We start from the raw sequence: 19555 nt of genomic DNA on the forward strand, positions 1-19555 counted from the left end.
CAAATTTATTTGATTCTATTCCAGTTTCATTGATCAATTTCTTAATTTTCCATGCAAATCCTTTACCTGGTTTATTTACTGTTTCCCAACTTTCATTAAGTACTTCTCTTACAGGATGATCCTCTCTTTGGCCCTGAAGATTAATCCAATATGCCATGGCTAGTTTTTCTCTTCTTAAATGTAGAGGCATTTCTGAGGACTCCACCTGTATTGCTGCAATTGGTGTCGTCTTAACTGCTCCACCAATCTTAGTTCTTTAGCTTGCATAATATCTAGTTTCTTTAATAACGTTGCAGAATTGATGCATCTTTTCCTGGCTTAGCTACTGGTATTATTATTGCATGTTTCCATGATCTTGGTATCCTCCCCTCTATCCATATCTTATTAAATAACTCCAGTACTACTTTAAGAATATTATCATCTGCATGTTTGATCATGTTATAACATATTTGATCTTTTCCTGGAGCTGATTGCCTAAATTGACCACTACTAGAGCTACCGTCATTTCCTGCCATCGTTCCCTGCTCCTCTTCTTCTTCTTCTTGCTTTACGGCGGATCGCAGACTTATTAGTGCATTACCGCCACCTATATCTCAAATGGACCATTGACACTTTATCTACAATCTCCTGATTAACCTACCAACCCACATACAAACACAACAAGGACCTAATTTTAATTTTGACATTTCACGAGGATTAAATAAATTATCGCAATCCCACTGTGCATCAAGCGCCTCCCGCCATTGTGTTGAATGCGCTCGACCACTAACGGAAACGTCAAAGGCACAAAGACGCCACTTCCTTAAACCGTAGCGTGCGCGCGTGTGTGTACAGGTTTTACAGTCTATCGTTTTTCTATACTGGCGGGGCCGGGGACTTAAACCTGAATGTACACACCAACTCATGGGGACTTGTGTCACCGTGGGGACCTAAATTGAGGTCCCCATGGGTACAGAAGCTTATAAATCATACAGAATGATTTTTTTTTTTGAGATTATAAAAATGCACAAAGTTTTCTGTGAGGGGTAGGTTTAGGTGTAGAAAATACAGTTTGTACAGTATAATTACGCCAATGGGAGTCCCCACAAGGACAGTGCACCAGACTGTGTGTGTGTGTGGAGGGGGAGGCGCAGGGACGCAATTGGTGCTCCGCCCTCTGTGTCTGCTCAGGTGTGCTTGTGTCAGAGGAGCATTGCGGAGCTGCAGGCAGAGCAGAGGAGAGACGGTCATGTCAGACAGCGTGAACGCACAGTCGCAGGACAGAGGATCCCACGGCGAGGACAGGACGAGCCGGGTGACAAGCCCGCGTGTGGGCAACAAAGTGACCGTGGTGCTCGGAGCGCAGTGGGGCGATGAAGGGAAAGGAAAGGTGGTGGACCTGCTGGCCCAGGACGCTGACATGGTCTGCAGATGTCAGGTTGGTTTATGAGGACTGTAGTGCTTGAATATGTGAATATATCTCCGGTGGGCTGTGTAGTTATGACGCGCTGTGTAACCTACATGATCCACAAGCTTGTTTGTAAGGAAATATTCATGGCTGATCAGAGAGTAGTGAATGCATGTTAAGTGCTGTGAATGCTTGTGAAGTATGTGATTATAGGACTTGTTTGCAGGCCAGTTCTTGGTAAGCAGTTAGCTGCGTATTATTAAGCGGAAACGGACGTTACAGCGCGCGCATCTACGCGCTTCCATTACAATCAACTACGCTGTCTGCACGCGAGCGACGTCGATTATAATGCAGCGTACTGGTTTAGCTTCGCTAGCAGTGTACGCTGTAGTGTGTTTGCAAATGTCACCTTGACTGAATTGTGTGATATTGAAGCCAGCGTGATGTTTGACCTAAGGCCAGCCCAGTGTAGCCTTAAATCTTACCAGATGTCATTTAGTACATCAGCTAATGTTGAAAGTATCCGGGATGTTTTGAAAAGGATGTAAACACGGGCGCAGGACTCCTTTGAAGTCTATGACGCCCGAAGGTGTTGTATTTATGAGTATTACAGTCAAACCAGATGTTGTAATTGTTAATAATTAAAATAATAGTTGATAATAGTACTGAACATTAACCTCCAGCTACTTGATTTTCCGCAGTTGTCTCATGTGCCCATGTGTTATAAATGTGTACAATCCTGCAGCTCACTGATTCTTCAGACGTGATGTCCTACAACTTTTAAAAAATTACATTTATACTTTCGACAATTGCTAGAATGTTTTTATAGATTGAACACACACACACACACACATTTTCAATTGTTAATGTGAGTTTTCTTGATATGTTTAGAATATTTAATATTCTCTAAAATATTTAATTGGCTAGATAAATAGCTCTTATTGATGAAAGTTTATAGTAAATCTTTAAAGGAATGCTTTTTGTGTTTTATTATATAAAATGCTCCAGGCAAAGTATATATTTTTGTATATACTTAAAAAAATACACATATATTGTTAAGCAGTTGTTCAGGGTACTAAATAAAGGTTTACTTAGTATATGGCTCCATGTGTCAACATCTCACACTGCATGTCAGAAAGAAACAGGTGTCCCTTTTTCAGCCTCATGGCTTTCAGACACTGCTGTGCTCTCACTTAACGTGTACTGTAAAACTGTTAGATATGATTAATATATGTATCATATATAACAAAAAGCATGACATATATGTCATGTTTTTCTTGAAACTCCCTAAGTAGGGTTAATGCTTCTATTCTATTCTATTCTATTCTATTAGACCTGCTGATTTTTAAATGTTTACACATATGTAACTATATAACATAATGTTTAGATTTGTCAAGAGATAACTTTTAGGGACAAATGGGGAAATGGCACCCGTGGTTGTGTTATGTTTTAGAGAGCAGTGATAGCAGGCTGCTTTACGCCTCCTGTCACTATGCATTGATAACAGGTTCACATTGCAAAGATTCTCTTCTAAGAAGTTTGCATTCTGCCAAGATTGTGACTGCATTCAAATAAGACACTTGGTGTTGCACTATGCAATGGATGGGACAGAAAGCAGATAGTGTTAGTCTTTTTATAAAAACACTGCACTCAGCAGTCTGACTGGTTTTCCTTACAGGCAGATGGAATGGAAAAAAGACCATCATGCTGTTCCATGTCACACCAATTTGATATGTCAGTCCAGAAATCAGATGATCTAACACAGTGCGACCTCTTTTTAAGATGCCCTTAAAATTTTATTTGCAGACTAACCTCTTTTTATTGCTTCTTCTCATGTCAGCCAATTTTGTGTGGTTTAATCTGTTTTATAGGTGAGATATTGGAAAAACAAATCAGTTTGCTTCACATTGTTGTAATAATCGTGTGCTTTTTGTGGCTTGCTTATTGTTTATGGTTTTTCAGGTATGTGAGCTTGTTAAATGTTTTAAGTTTGATATGGTCACACTTTCATAACTCGTTCAGAGTAATGCCTACAGATTTGTTATGACAACCAGGTGCTGTCGTCAGTCTAACCTGTTATACAGGAACGTACTGAGACCTTTGTGAGCTGTAACCGTCTAGAGGAGTGCAAATAGACATCCTTTAGTCAAGCTATACTTTTGGTATTACGTTTCTTTCTTGGTCTGCCACTGTAACACCAAGTCTGACAAGAATGAAAGGCCATCTGTTGCTCTTACAGATAAAGTCTGTAATTGGATAGATTTGCTATATTGACTTTGCAATTGACACAGTTTGCTTCAAATAATATATTATCTACTACTAAACCGTTGTAATTTAAGAGACTTAAAATATTTTGACCATTAATGTCAGGCATGTATAAATCCTTGGGGCCACTTGATAATTGAGTCTCTGTGGAAATCTCTTGACTGCAGTGTTGCAGTGGTCATGTTAACTGTGTAATGTGCAGCTGCTTGTTTATCAGTGAGTCCAAGTATGTTGCTTGCTGATAATTGTGCTGCCATTTTAAACACAGTGTTATTCAAGTCCCAAATGCTTTATTTGATAATATGAAGTATTGTATGATTACATCAGCTGATTTCTGTTTTTTTCTCAGTATTATTTTTTACACAAAGAAATGAATAGTAAGTTTGACATGTTTCAAGACTGAAGTCATAGACTAATTGTTTATTTTTTATTTTACATGGAGCAGGCCACCTCATGGGAGCTGACATGATCTGCTGAATAGTACTCACTTTACCTCCGTGCCCCCCTTATATACTAAATGAATTGGGGCTGACTGGGAATAATGCATTTTTACAAAGGCATTGGTGAATGAAAATTTAAGCTTTTTTTGCTGTATAGTCTATGACACAAAGAAATAAAGAAAAATGGGAGTGCATCTTTAATGACTGTTTTGCTGCAGAAACAGAAAGGTCATGCAAATTTAAAGCTTGAATTACAAACTTAGATAAGAAATTGAAATGAAAAAACAGTCGTGGAAATGTCTGTTTTTTTATCTAGTTATGCTCAGGTCTGAAACTGGTTGATTGGCTAGAACTAGCCCTTTGTGAGTGCAATTTCTAAAACCTTTAGAAAGTGGGAAACTTGTCTGACTTGGAATCTTTCTTTCATCATCCTAGAGAGGTTTGAGTGCCTCTGTCCTTTCTTGTAAACTTGATACATGCTTATAAATGCAAATAAAATAGTAAATACGAAAGTTTTTTTTTCTCATGCATACTCTTGCTCTCATTCACAAATGTGCACACACTTTTTATTCTGAAAAACCTAACCAGATAGAACATCACAACATTATCTCGCCACACAAAACAATATTTAATCAATCTGGTTCATCTAATTGGTTTGGTACTTTTTCAGCTACATTTTTAATGCTGATGAACTGCCTGGTGTGTCATTGTGGGTAATAAAGTGGTAACTTTGCTAGTAATCCCTGTATTATTTCCTCAACCCCTTGTTCCTTTTCAAACAGACGGTGGAGCAGATCACTCAGTCTAGCCACTTTTAGCATGCCAGGTTTGGAACACTGGACGCCATCCAACACGGCCTAAAACCCCAGACACAGTCATGAGAGCAAATGTGACAAACATCATATGAAAGAAATGTTCCAGGTTATTGACTCAAAATATGACTCGGGTTTTTCTCTGATGCAAACTAAATGTATTTTCCCTAGAACCCACATCTTATAAAACTAAATGCAGTATCAATTCAAATTAGCTTTAAAGTTAACATGAAATCGAAATTGACCCTATATACTTATCTCAATACAATGTGCACTGATTAATTGTCCAAAATATTCCAAAGAAAAAAACAAACAAATATTTGTGTTGATATTAACTTTTTTTTAATATTTCACAATCCATTCTGTTCCCAATAGAGTAATCTTTTTGTCATTGAAAGTTTGTTCTCTTTAAGTGTATAAATTAAAAGAAACAAAATGAAACCTGTTTTATTACCCTTTTCACAGTTCAGAACAAATTAATAATTTAGTAGTATGTACAATCTATACATTCTATATTCTTAAATGTAAATGTGTGATATCCCACAGATTATTTGAAGGTGGACCACCAATTGTGTGAAATGAAACCACATTACATGAAGCCAATACATCCCAAGTTTCTGAAGTGTCAGCATGCTGCTAAGAACAATGTGATGTATAAGTTTAAAGAAAAAAAAAAAAAAACTCCCAGGCTGGGCCCTTTGAATCAAATCATCCTTGTAATAGGAGCCTATAATAGTAATGCTAAGTGCCTCCAGCAACGCTTTTGGTCACCATGGGTATGAGAACATCGTAAATTGATCTAAAAAGGAGAGGCATCCACACACACTATTAAACTGGTCAAAGTAGACCTGTCCTGAAATAGCTCTGCCCTGGTCCTTGCCGGATTAAAGACTGATTTATTGAACACACTTTGTGAGAACTCCCTCAGATGTGACATGAGGTCAGAACTGATTGACGCCATGTTGAATTCGGACACATGAGAGGACTCTTAATTATTCTTGAGGATGGTAACAGTTGGCGGGCCAAGTGTGCTCCATAATCTATGGTTTCCCTGCTCTTTGGTCACGTGTCAACAAGGAAGGAATCAAGTTGGCATTCTTTATGTAATTTTACAGCTTAAAGGAATGATAAATAAAATGAAAATGGAACAAATGGAACTAGGCAGAACTGAAATATGTTCATGCCTCACCCTTTGTACATTCATTTATAAGGTTAATTTCATTGTGCTTTAAGCCACAAATAAGAATGCAGTCATTTTAGCTCCGTTTAATGCATTTTACCATGTTAAAGTCTATTCTGAAGGATACAACAAATTTCCCCACAAGGATTCCACTTGGATTCCTACTTGTATCTTGTATAATTGAACAATAGAGCTGTTCTCACATTAAATCCACACCTAACAACCAAAATCAGTGTTGTTTACATGCTTCAAATTTTCCATTTCACAACTGCATGTCAAAGCATGTCTGTACTATAACATAGTAATGCTTAGGATAGTTCACCCAAAACGTACGTACTTCTGTAGAATGCAAAAGATGATATCTGAGGTCCAAACAACATTGGAACATTGGAGGCATTTATCAAAACATCTTTTATGTTCCACAGAAGTCAGTCAGTCATCATTTTTTGGACGACATGGGTAAGACAGAATTTTTGGTGTGAACTTTACTAGATTTGTATGGTATCTTCTCAAGGATTGAAAAGTCTTTGTGTTTCTTCTCTCCTGTAGGGAGGCAACAATGCAGGACACACGGTCGTGGTTGATTCAGTGGAATATGACTTCCACCTTCTACCCAGTGGGATTATCAACCCTAAGGTCACTGCCTTCATTGGTGAGTATGTCTAATTCCCTCTCTCCATTTGGATAGTGTCTTATATGAGTTGTGCACATTCTCATGCAACCAGTACAGCATCTTCTAGTAGTCCGTGCTTTGAAAACAACACCACAGCTTCCTGTTAGAGTGTTTGGATGTTGGCCAGCAAATCCAGACTAATATAGCTGAGTGCAATCTATGCACTTTATTTGCAAAGATCCAATTTTGCTAATGGTCATTACTGAGTTTTGGCCTTCTGATTCATATATCAGCACTGTAGATTAGTATGATGTATTGGAAATGCTTGATGTTCATAGTACATTAGATTGTACAGCTTTCAGAAATCTGTGTTGCAGGGTTTGAGAGTTGATTTGAGTGATTTTAAAGATTCTTCTTCAATATTACACCCCTTTCTATCCATTCCAACACCTGGAATGACACATTTGGGCTTTTCAGACTTTAAATTGGTAAATCTTTACCTCTTGCTCCATTTATTTCAGCACACTTTTACTTTACTTTACTTTTAGTCATTTAGCAGACGCTTTTATCCAAAGCGACTTACAAATAAGAAAAAGTAATTAAAACTAAAAGCTAAAACTCTTGTCCATCTGTGGTATTGTCACAACTGAAACTGATCACAGCGTGACTCAAGAAACAAGTTTCTGTGACTGTACAAAGTGCATGAATATTAATGAGTTTGTGATTGGTTGTCTGTAGCTAAACAACTCACTGTAACATTCTAACACCACATTATTTAAGACTTCAGGGTTAAAACTGGCCTTTAAAGGTTGTAAAGATTAAGTTTTCTCAGGGTTAAAGCCCTGAATTGGACAGTGATGACTGACAGCTCCTCATTTGATTGCAGGTAATGGTGTAGTTATTCACCTGCCGGGTCTCTTCGAGGAGGCTGAGAAGAATATGCGGAAAGGAAAAGGTTTGTTTAACTGTTTGTGCCCTTGGGCTGTATGATTGAGTTTCAGTGAGCATTGGTAGGGGTCTAACAGTGAGTTTGCTTGCAGGTCTGGAAGGCTGGGAGAACAGGCTCATCATCTCTGACCGGGCACACATCGGTAGGCTGATGGCTCCCATGGCATATAAACACCATCATATGCCAAAATTACATTCACAGCTGCAAACACAGCAAAATTTGGCTTTACAGGGGTGTAAACAAAGTTAATTTGATTGTAATTCTTTACTAAGTGATTATTTTGGATTCACGGTTATTTTTAAACATATGCTGAATACACTTACACTGCCATTCAAAAGTTTGCGGTCAGTTTTTCTCTTAATTTGTTTGAACAAAAATACAGTAAAACAGTATATTGTGAAATATTATTACAATTTAAAATCATTTTAATATATTAAATAGTATAATTTATTCCTGTGATGGCAAAGCTGAATTTTCAGCAGCCATTACTTATATTCTGATTTGCTGCTCATGAAACATTCTTATTATTATTGAAAATGGTTGTGCTTCTTAATATTTTTGTGGAAAGTGTGAGATATTATTTCAGTATACTTTGATGAATAGAATGTTCAAAAGGACAGCATTTATTTGAAATAGAAATTTTAACATAAGAAAAAATAGAAATAGAAACATTATAAATGTCTTTACTGTCAGTTTTGATCAATTTAATGCATCCTTGCTGAATAAAAGTATTCATTTAATTAAAAAAAACTATTGATTTTTTATTTATGGAATGTATGATAGATTTCTGAAAACCTCCCTTTGACTCCATATTTATCAAAAAGATTCATACTGAGTGTCATGACAACGGCAAAGCAACTCTATTTACACGGAATGTAAGCCTAAAACTAAATCTTTAACTTCTTTTGATGCCTTGCAAGCACTGCTATTTCCTTCAGGAACTGCAAATCTAGCTGTCAATAATAGCTCAATATCCATAATATTAGTATCAAATTAATGTGTTGAAATGTTCTTTGATGCATCAATGCATTTTTACCCCTCTGTTTTAAAAAAAATTTTTTTATGTTTTGCTTTTGAGATTTGAAGTAGGCAGATACTGCTCTCAAATGTCATATAATCAAAGAGTCCTTTAAAATTAATAATGGTATGTGTTTGAATTATTATGCCTGTAGTCTATTGTTGTAATTCTAGATTCTCAGCAGGAGCCGTTATAATGAAAGGACACAGGATCAATTGTAGTCAACCCAAGTGTTGTTATGGTGACCTGCTTTGGCATGTTGGGTTCAGAGCTCAGACAGATGAGTTGTCTCACTGTAATGTATACACTCTCCTGCCTCTAGTGTTTGATTTCCATCAAGCTGTGGATGGAGTCCAGGAACAGGAGAGGCAACAGCGAGCTGGCAAAAAGTAAAAACCCTGCTTTATGCACACTCATACAACACGCTAGCAACATGTTATGACACGAGTTCATAACAAAAGAAAAAATGCTTTGAGAGATGAACTTTAGTCATGCGGCTTTTCTAACCACTCTGGTTGATCTTAGTAATTGACTGTTTAGTGCAGGGGTGTCCAAACTTTTCCTAAAGAGGTCCGGATTCGACGATGTGGAAACACTGGGGGGCCGGATGCTTCTACCTATATTTAAAATTCATCCACGGGCCGTAGTTTGGACACCCCTGGTTTAGTGTGTATTTTGTCAGTTGCTTTATAACTGACAAATGCGATGGTCTGGACTTGGAGGGTAGATACAGTCCTTTTGGTCCCAAGTTCTTGAAATGTGAAATAACTTATATATAAATATAAATAATTATGCAAATATGCAAAAAGAAATATTTTATTATAAATATAAAAAAATGAAGTATTATATATAATATTGGCTAAGTCTGGCATTAAATTTAAAAAGCTAAAGTTCAGATGAATATTTCATAGTCCATCTCACATTTAAAACATTAGGTTAAATTAAAATGTAGAGTACAAATAAATGATTATGTACAGTGGGTACGGAAAGTATTCAGACCCCCTTAAATTTTTCACTCTTTGTTATATTGCAGCCATTTGCTAAAATCAATGATTAATTCAATGGCTTTTAGATGTTCAAAAGCTTGGGGTCTGTCAGTTTTTTTTAAAATTTTTTAAAATGTTTTTGAAAATAGTCTCTTATGTTCACCAAGAGGGCGTTTATTTGATTATAAATACAGTGAAAACAGTAATAGTTTGAAATGTTTTTACAGTTTAAAATAAGTATGTTCTATTTAAATGTATTATAAATGTCATTTATTCCTGTGGTGCAAAGCTGAATTTTCAGCATCATTACTCCAGTCTTCAGTGTCACAGGAGGAAATCATTTTAATATGCTGATTTGCTGAAGAAACATTTATTATTATCGGTGAAGAAAATTATGTTATCAGTATTAATAATGAAGTTGTCTTAAAGTTGTGCTCTTTAAAGGGGTCATATGATGCTTTTTTAAAGATCATTATTTTGTGTATTTGGTGTAACAGAATATGTTGACATGCTTTAATGTTCAAAAAACACATTATTTTTCAAATACTGTACATTATTGTAGGTCCTCTATGCCCCACCTCTCTCAAACGCTTCGTTTTCTACAAAGCCCCCTCCTTAATGAGCCGTTTTAGGGGGGCGTGGCAGAGTCTTAACTTTGATAAAGAATATCTCTTTGGTTTTGAGACTTTAGTCTTTGCAACTTCAGGGATCTTATCTATGCACAATCAGCTTGTAACACTCCAAAGAGAAAGGAAAACTTGAAATCGCATCATATGACCCCTTTAATATCTTTCTGAAAACATACATTTTTCAGGATTCTTTAATGAATAAAAAGTTCAAAAGAGCAGCATTTTTAAATATAAATCTTTTGTAACATTATAAATTTCTTTACTGTCACTTTTTATCAGTTTAAAGCATCCTTGTTGATTAAAAAAAAGTGTATATAAACTAAATTACACTTAATTTTGTACAATATTGTATGTAACAGAGGGTCACTTCTCTATGTCTATATCCACTTAGGGGTCCCTGAAAAAGGTTGCAGACCCCTGTATTAAAGCATACCCATAAATCCAACATGGAAAAAAAAGTATCTAATGCATGTGAATATCACTCACGAGTCTCGCCTTCTTTCTGTTTCACCACCTAGTTTAGGAACAACTAAAAAAGGAATCGGCCCTGTGTACTCAGCCAAAGCAGCTCGCAGTGGCCTGAGGATATGTGACCTTCTGGCTGACTTTCAGGAGTTCTCAGAGAGGTCAGGGTCTGCTTACCTGTTCAAATGAGCTTGACAACTCAACTATTTGACCCATTCATGTCACATTCAATAGAGTGTGTTAAACTTCACCTTCTGTAAAAACACTTAATCCAGTTCTTAATCCGACAGAAACAATGGAAGAGCAAATGATCACGCTACTCGTCTATCACAGTGTCAACTGAGCAGTCTCATGTCTCTTTTCACAGATTTAAACATTTGGCCTCGCAGTATAAGTCTATGTACCCTTCACTGGAGATTGATGTGGATGGGGAACTTGAGAAACTCAAGGTGACAAGCTTAGATGTCACACCAGTTCACACCAGTTAATACCGTAGGTTAGGTTTACAAGATTTTATAAGACTCGGAAAAGAGTCAGATTTATAGTAAAGGAGGTAAAGATGCACAACATATCTGTTCTTTTTAAAAAACTTTTTAATGCATTTAATTACTGTATTCATAACAATAATATCAAATGTGCAACACAGACAACAAGGGTTACCGCACTTTCTGACAGTGATTGTTTTTTCAGACGTATATAGACAGAATAAAGTCCATGGTGAGAGATGGAGTCTTCTTTATGTATGAGGCGCTACACGGCCCTCCAAAAAAGATTCTAGTGGAAGGTGCCAATGCTGCCTTGCTGGACATTGACTTTGGTGAGTAATGGATACACTGAAACACATAGTACATACCATTCCCTGACCACGTGTAACATAAGATTATGCAATGTGCTAACCAGCTGATTCCCATTTGTGAACTTCTGGGAAAGTCCTCCCATGTAGTTAAATCCTGTGAAGTATCAACAACAATAAGTCTATTAGTCAATAATACAGTCTCACACATTCTACATTCTCTATTATTTTATTTATTCTTCATGTTAAAAAATATTGTAGTTTCTACTATTTCTTTATGTTTATATGATTTATGAATTGAAAGAAGTGTATTTAAAAAAATACATTTACATTGATAGATGTAGATGCTTATTACTCTACATAATAAAAATAACATTGTCATTACATTCTCTACAGCTTTACTAACACTTCAGTCCCTTTTTTATTTTATTTGTTCAATTAAATGTATTCATTTAAATGTTCTTAATATATTTCATCATTTGATTTTTTTTTTACATTTTGTTTTAGTTCATTATAATACATTTAACTTTGCTTGAATTTATTCTTAACTATGTAAAACATGTCAGTTCCTAATAATTTTATTTTTATGGTTATGTTATGTGATTTTAAGCAGTGTTGTGCACCTCTAACATTTTACAAATAATTATAGGGGTTGACAGATGCAAAGGTCTATTATTGTACAAAATGAAAATAGCACTGACATTGCCTAAAGCTTCGCTAACACTTCGCTAGCATGCAGCGCTGATGTGACGCTTTTGTTTAGGGACATATCCGTTTGTGACTTCCTCAAACTGCACTGTGGGAGGGGTGTGTACGGGTCTGGGCATGCCGCCGCAGAACGTGGGGGAAGTCTATGGAGTTGTCAAAGCCTACACCACGAGGGTTGGGATTGGAGCTTTCCCTGCAGAACAGAACAACGTAAGCAGCTGCTTAACTTCCTCTTTTGTTTCCGCATTGTTTGGATGAGCTCTCGCTACTGTTTATATTTCGAATGTTTTGGCAGTAATGACCCTGACTTTATTCGAGCACGATTATTGTTATGGATAGATTTGAACAGGAAAAATGAGGCTGAAGGAACAGAGCAGTCGGTAATCTGTCACGCTACATGACAATGAATATATTATGTGTGAGACATTTATGATTTCCTATTCATGATGTGCTTTTCAGTGACTTAATAAATAATGGCAGGGTTCCCACAGTCAAGGAAATCCCGGAAATAGGATTCTACAATGGAAATTAATAAATTTCTGGGATAGACATGAAGTCTAAATGGTCTAGTTTTCAGGGTTTTTTTTTCTATCTGGTTAAAATGTATGGTCACGCTTGTACATAGCAGTACATTTTAATCAAATGTCTTTAATAATAATTAAAAAAAAGTTAGGTACAGTGTACTTAGTGTTTCCATTTTGCATTGCAAAACACTTGCTGTTATTGAGGTGGGATAAGGTTAAGGTTAGGGACAGGTTTTGTGGTATGGTTAGGTTTAAGGGTAGGTTAAGGGGTCAACAGTGTGATTATAGATAGAAATGTTATAGAATTTCTGTAATATTAATTAAATATTGCAGAAATTAATTGCAGAATTACTGCAGGTATTTTAATTATAAATACATTATAAAAACATGTATGTAGACAATAAGTGCATTGTATCATATCATTATTTTAAATGTCAGTACATATTATATTAAAACACATCATATAAAGTGGGTCCAAATATATTTCTTCAACTAGAAATTGTTCTTACACTTTGAGTTCAGTTTTAAAATGGCTCCATCTAGTGGGAAGAATGTTTTTTAGGCAAGACAATAGTTTTGTAGACTTCATAATTCAAACTGTCAAATAATTCTGCCAATATAGTAGACCATATAGCTCTTATTATATCATATAGATCATATTGTTTTTTTTTTTTAAGTTTATTAAATAGGGATGGTACACATTAATAAACTTTACTGTAAATAAACCAGGTGAGTCTATTTTTCTAAATATTTTCTATATATTTGTTACACAGTCATTCCTAAAATTATTACAATTATAAAAAAAGCTTGACTGTTTAAACGTATTTTACCTGTACACATAAATACACAAAGTCATTAAATGTTGCACTTTATTCATACTGTACTTATGCATAGGAACTTGGAGAGCTCTTGCAGTCGAGAGGCAAGGAAGTGGGCGTGACCACAGGTCGCAAAAGGAGATGTGGTTGGCTGGATCTGATGCTTATCAAATACGCCCACATGATTAATGGCTTCACAGCGTGAGTGTTCAAATAATCTCCTTTGGTTTCTGTATCTGTGTTCTATAAAGTACTGTTTTCTTATATGCATCCTTCTATATGTCTGTTTAGCATAGCTCTCACCAAACTTGACATCTTAGATGTGCTTCCTGAGATCAAAGTTGGTGTGGCATACAAAGTAGATGGTGAAATCATCCCACATTTTCCAGGTAAGCAGCACATTTCCCATATCACATGTAGATTTAATAAAATCTAGTGTAGTTAAATATCAGACATGTTTCCCAGCAAACCAAGAGGTGTTACAGAAGGTTGAAGTGCAGTACGAGACTCTGCCAGGCTGGAAAACAGACACATCTGCTGCCAGGATCTTTGATGAGCTTCCAGAAAATGCACAGAAATATGTCTGCTACATCGAAGATCACTTGGGTGTGCCTGGTAAGACTTTAAAGGGATATAGTAGTTCTTCCAAAAATGAAAATTCTGTCATTTACTCACCTTCATATCGCTCCAAAAACTTGTATGACTTTCTTTCTGCTGTGGAATGTAAAAGAAGATGTATTGAAGAATGTGGGCAACCAAAAAGATTTGGTTAGCATTGACATCCAAATGGACAAAAATATGGAACAAAAAATAACATGGGAAGTCAATGGTAACCAAAAAGTTTGTTTACCAAAATTTTTCAAAATATCTTATGTGTTTAGCAGAAGATAGAAGGTCATACAGGTTTGGAATGACATGAAGGTGAGAGTAGACTATCACTTTAACTCAGTTGTTCATGTAAGTCTTAGATTGTTTAAAATGCAGTGGGGTTGTTTTACTACAGTGATCCTAATGACTTCTTCCGTCTTTGCTTTAGTGAAGTGGATTGGTGTTGGGAAGTCACGGGAATCAATGATCCAGCTCTTTTAAGAGGCTGCTTGGCCTGCATGTAGCACTGGCTGGATTACGCTCTGGACTCGGGGACGGATAGTTGCCTCATATGTTTCCTCTCCCACCTCACTTCAGTTTCTCCATGGCAAGAACATCATTTTGTGTCACTCAGATCATCGTACAGCCCTTTGAAATGGAGTATTTGTCATATATAATAGCACTCCTATGGTAAATCAAAAAGGGCTTTTCAACTAGTTACTTTTTGGAATCATTTAACGGTTTCTCATCTGCTCCAGCTTGAGTCCATATGCTGTACATGTGCTACTACTTCAAACAGTCAGGCATCAGTAGTGATGTATATTGTTGTTAGATATCAGTTTTTCACACAGATTGGGTAAAACGATTACTTATACATGTTATGTTTAATGTTCTTTGTTTCTTTTATCATACAAGAATCAACGGTTATGCAATGTGTACTACCACACTTTCTCCTTGTTTTAAATGGACTGTATAATTGACTTACTCAAGTCAACTTCATTTAAACGTACGGTTTTTAAAAGAAAATTTAAATGTTTATTTGACAGGTGCATAAATGTGAATCACTCAACTCATGTGATTCAAGATTCAGTGATTCTGAATAAGAATTATGTACAATACACCCTCAAAATGTAATATGATTACAGTGGGTGTTTTCTGCTTTCCAAAAATAGGAATAAAATATTTTTTGAAAGCGACTTTAAATTTAAATCTATTTAATTCGCTCCAAAAACTAGTATATAATAAACATAAGTATAATGTGCCTCAAGAAGCATGTACTATTATACAGGCCGGGGTTTTGATTCCACTGAATGTATGTAAATGTTTGCACAGTCCTCAGATGTTTATTGTTCAACTGTACAACTTTATGCCACAAGCATATTAAAGCCACTTTAATGATCAGTAATGAGATATCAGTAAACATGCCTTTCAATATAGATTGTCAAAATATAGATCCTTAAGACAATTATGTGAATTCAGACGCCACCTCAGGACGCACGACTCCGTCTAGCCAGTAAAACGCACTGATGTTTGAACTTCTGTGGTTGCCAGCGACTGCAGGAGGCCGTCTGCTTTTCTGACCTTCAGTAGTACATTTACAGATCCTTTAAATGTTAGAGATGATCTGAACAGAGCTGGTCTATTTAAATATGACTGGGTTGTTTCAGAAACCCAGATTTGCTTCTTCTGTTTTGTCTCACCCTCAGTACTGCGCCTTCCAGTAAATAAGTAATATAGGATAAAGTGTGCCTTGTTAATACAGATGAACAATGAAACTTGAAAACGAATTCTTCGTCTGATTGCGCTTTTATGGATTTTAATTGATAAACCTCTTTTAGTTTTCGAGGGCATTATTGTCATTGCCGTTTGCCAAAAGTGCTCATGCATCCAAAGAATTATCTTAATGGACAAGTGACTGCTGTGATATAAAGAGCCTTTGTAAATGACCCAGAATGATAACTCTTTGTTTTTCAGATTGATGACGGTGTGATGCGTTGCATTTTCTGTTGCTCACAGCTGCTGAATAAATGATGTAACCTGTTTGTTTGTTTGTTTAGTAACATCTATTACACATCAGTTATCTTGTATTAACACATTTCCGCTGAACAAATTAAATATAGCTCTATTATTAAAGTTCAAGAATAGGGCAGTTGAAACATTCAAACAGCAGTAGCCTATGTTTGCACAAACACAACTTTTTCTGTTTAAGAAATCCTTTACTGTTTCTGTGTTGTATTGCTGCTGATTGGGTTTTCGTGTATGTATATACAGAACACAAAGCCATATTCTCTTGAATTTACAGTTACTGTACACTTTGCTGGTGATAGATACTGATGGGTGTGCATGATCATCTAGTGGAATTTGCACCAAATCTCACTCTATTTATCTTGGATTAATGGCAGACAACTGCCACGACAATCCCATCAATAAAGTAATATAGTGAGAAACTTTCATTTTTGTGTCTGTTCATTTTTAGCAGTAGTTTGTGCCATTGTTTGTCATCGATAACGGGACAGGTACGCTGAAACTGCCCTCGTCTTGGAAATACGAGGTTCTACAACACGCCACCAGGGGGAGACATTTACTTTGAAAAAGACGTTGAACGGTCGGTGACATTTCCAGCTTTTAAGAGCTCCGTAATTACGTTTGACAATAACTTCTGATAGTACACAATTACTCTCAGATGATAATAACATGTTTCTTGTATTCCCCCCCGTATTTCTACGGTGAGTTTAGATGTTAGGCTTATTGGTGAATGTGATCATATGCGCCTACACAATTACTCTCAGATGATAATAACATTATGTTTCTTGTATTCCCCCCCGTATTTCTACGGTGAGTTTAGATGTTAGGCTTATTGGTGAATGTGATCATATGCATGGCCTAGTTGAGGTTAAATTTAACTGTAAGGCTAGGAACTAATTAAAAACATACACAAACGTTTTATTAACACAAAAAAATAGGTTACTTTTAAATAAAGGAAAGTGTTTTTCCCTATGTTTTATATCTTTTACAGTTAGCTTTTAGCATTTTGCAGGTCACTTAAATATCTCAATGTGACATGAATCTGTAGCTTGTGTTGTGAGAGTTGTGGAATGATATATCATCAAACTTAATGATAAAACTTAATAACAAGCAAAACTGTTGAATGTGGTGGAACTGACACCTGTGTGATAGCTGCAATTGGTGTAAAAAAATTCACAAAATAAACACTGAAATTATGTTTATTTCACTCTTTGCTTGGATTATAATAGTTTTTATATGATTTAGGGATAGTCACGCAATTTGTTTTTAATATTCTCACTTCATATTAGTACTATTTATACTGCTGTAGAAAGTTCTGGTCATGTATGAATGAAAACTGTAGCCTACAGATCATTAAAGTTGTATCACTGAAGAAATTGGAATAGAATGTTTTGCTTTCACAACCAGATCTATATGTTAGAGGTTTGTGTGTTGGCTTGTTTGGCTGGTGAAGGTGCCTGGATATAAATGTACACATATGTGCGATGTAGTAGGAGGTGACGACTGTGGTGAGAATGATGAGATCTCTCATACTGTACACTCTGGAGACTGAAGGAGTCTTCCTGCTCTCATTACAAATTCACTGCATTCGTTTCTATAAACCATATCAGCTTAACCTGATTACGATTTAGATCTTATTATTGATGCTGACTATATCATTGGTGTTAAGTTTTGATATAATAATTTAAATTATTTAGATTTAGTGTTTTATCATTTCATTTGATCACTTTTTATTGTTATTGTTAATATGTGCATTGTAACGTCAAAATAATTGATACTTTTTTTTTTTCTATTTTCTTGTGGAAAGCACTCCAATGATAAGCCTTGGATTTAAAAAAGAACGAAAGATCTTCTGCATAAAAAGAAAATAGCTTTTCAGATGGGAGAATCACAAAAAGTTTGAGAGATTAATAAGATAGTGAGAGCTGAAATACAGAAGGATAGGTTAAAATGTAAAGATAAGGTGGAAGAGCAGCTGAATGGGGGAAAAAATTAAGATCAGCATGGCAGGGGGTCAAAACCTTGGCAGGTATTGAGAAGAAGGATACCAAGATAATCAGATCGGATGGTTTTAACTCAGATATGCATTTTACTGATAAACGAGTATTATTATTTAAGGTTTGATAACCATGATTTTAGTGCAGAAATCAAAGATCGAACACTTAGTAATTTTGAAAATATTGAATTAAATGTCTTTCAGAATATTATGTCAAGACAATCCAGGGCCTGATAGCATAGGAGGCAATGTGATAAGGACCTGTACAAAAAGTCCCCAAAATATGGGAGAAATCATTAAGCCATTAAGCCACATTTGTTAATAGAGAAATTAATATCTCAGTTTAATATTGACTTAAATGTTGCAGGATGCATCTTAGATTTTTTTAACAGAAAGGTCACAGTGTGTTAAAAATGTTATTTCATATATTCCACGGGTTCACCTCAAGGTTGTTGTTTGTTACCCGTGTTATATATTATGTACACAAATTATTGTCATGTTTCATATGAGGACAGGCATATAATCAAATATGCAGATGACTCCATTATAGTGAGTCTTCTCCAGGAACAGGATCGAGGGCACAGTCCTGTAGCAAATTCTTCCTTCAATTAAACACCTTCAATTAAATGTGGAAAAAAACAAGGATATGTTAATTGATTTTGGAAGATCAACATTAAGTCCAGGGTTGACGAATATAAATGGAGTGGATATTGAAATGATTGACGATCATAAATATCTTAGTAATTGATGACAAACTAAGTTTTGAAGCAAATGTATCAGTTGTTTGTAAGAAAATTCAGCAAAGAATGTGTCTTTTATTGAATCAGTGTTCTCTTTCTGTATTGTCGCCTGGTTTGGTAGTCTTACATTGTCAAATAGGAATAGGTTGAATAGTCTTGTCAAAGTGGCAGGAAAAGTTATTGGAATGAGTCAAAGTTAACCCATTGAAATTGATCATACACAGGTTTTAACCAAGGCACACTCAATTTTAAGGAATTTGGATCATCCACTAAAGAATTTCAGCGGTTGCCTTCAAGGCGTCGGTTTAGAGTACCTGGTGGAAGAACAAAACGTTTTAAGGGTTTCTTTCTTTCAGTGGCTATTGGTTTGATGAATTCTTCATTTGATTGGTGAGATATGTTTTATTATGGTTGTATTGTCTGTAGATTATGTATTGTCTGTATGTGTTGTGACATACTGCTGCAAATCTAGTTTCCCCTAAAGGGGAACAATAAAGGTAAACAAACAAACAATAATCTTTGTTTTACAACTTCAAAAAAAATTTGTTTGCTGTGAAGGGAAAAAAAGTCTTTGCAAACTATGCAAACTATTGTTTATAGATTTTGAATAGGAAAATAA

At 35.7% G+C, this 19555-nt stretch overlaps 1 protein-coding gene across 1 annotated transcript; it reads left to right on the plus strand.

Moving 5' to 3' along the window:
- The first annotated feature begins 1068 nt into the window (after positions 1-1068).
- Positions 1069-16217, plus strand: LOC107733748 (adenylosuccinate synthetase isozyme 2). Its single transcript, XM_016545515.1, has 13 exons — positions 1069-1417; positions 6634-6736; positions 7584-7652; positions 7738-7788; positions 8987-9053; positions 10798-10905; positions 11112-11193; positions 11435-11561; positions 12301-12455; positions 13664-13788; positions 13879-13976; positions 14053-14202; positions 14624-16217. Exons 1-13 carry the CDS (start codon positions 1073-1075, stop codon positions 14674-14676), a joined length of 1533 nt encoding a protein of 510 aa, XP_016401001.1. The 5' UTR covers positions 1069-1072; the 3' UTR covers positions 14677-16217.
- The last annotated feature ends 3338 nt before the right edge of the window (positions 16218-19555 follow it).

Source organism: Sinocyclocheilus rhinocerous, unplaced genomic scaffold (genome assembly GCF_001515625.1).
Source record: "Sinocyclocheilus rhinocerous isolate Xijiao unplaced genomic scaffold, SAMN03320098_v1.1 scaffold789, whole genome shotgun sequence".
Lineage (NCBI taxonomy): Eukaryota > Metazoa > Chordata > Actinopteri > Cypriniformes > Cyprinidae > Sinocyclocheilus > Sinocyclocheilus rhinocerous.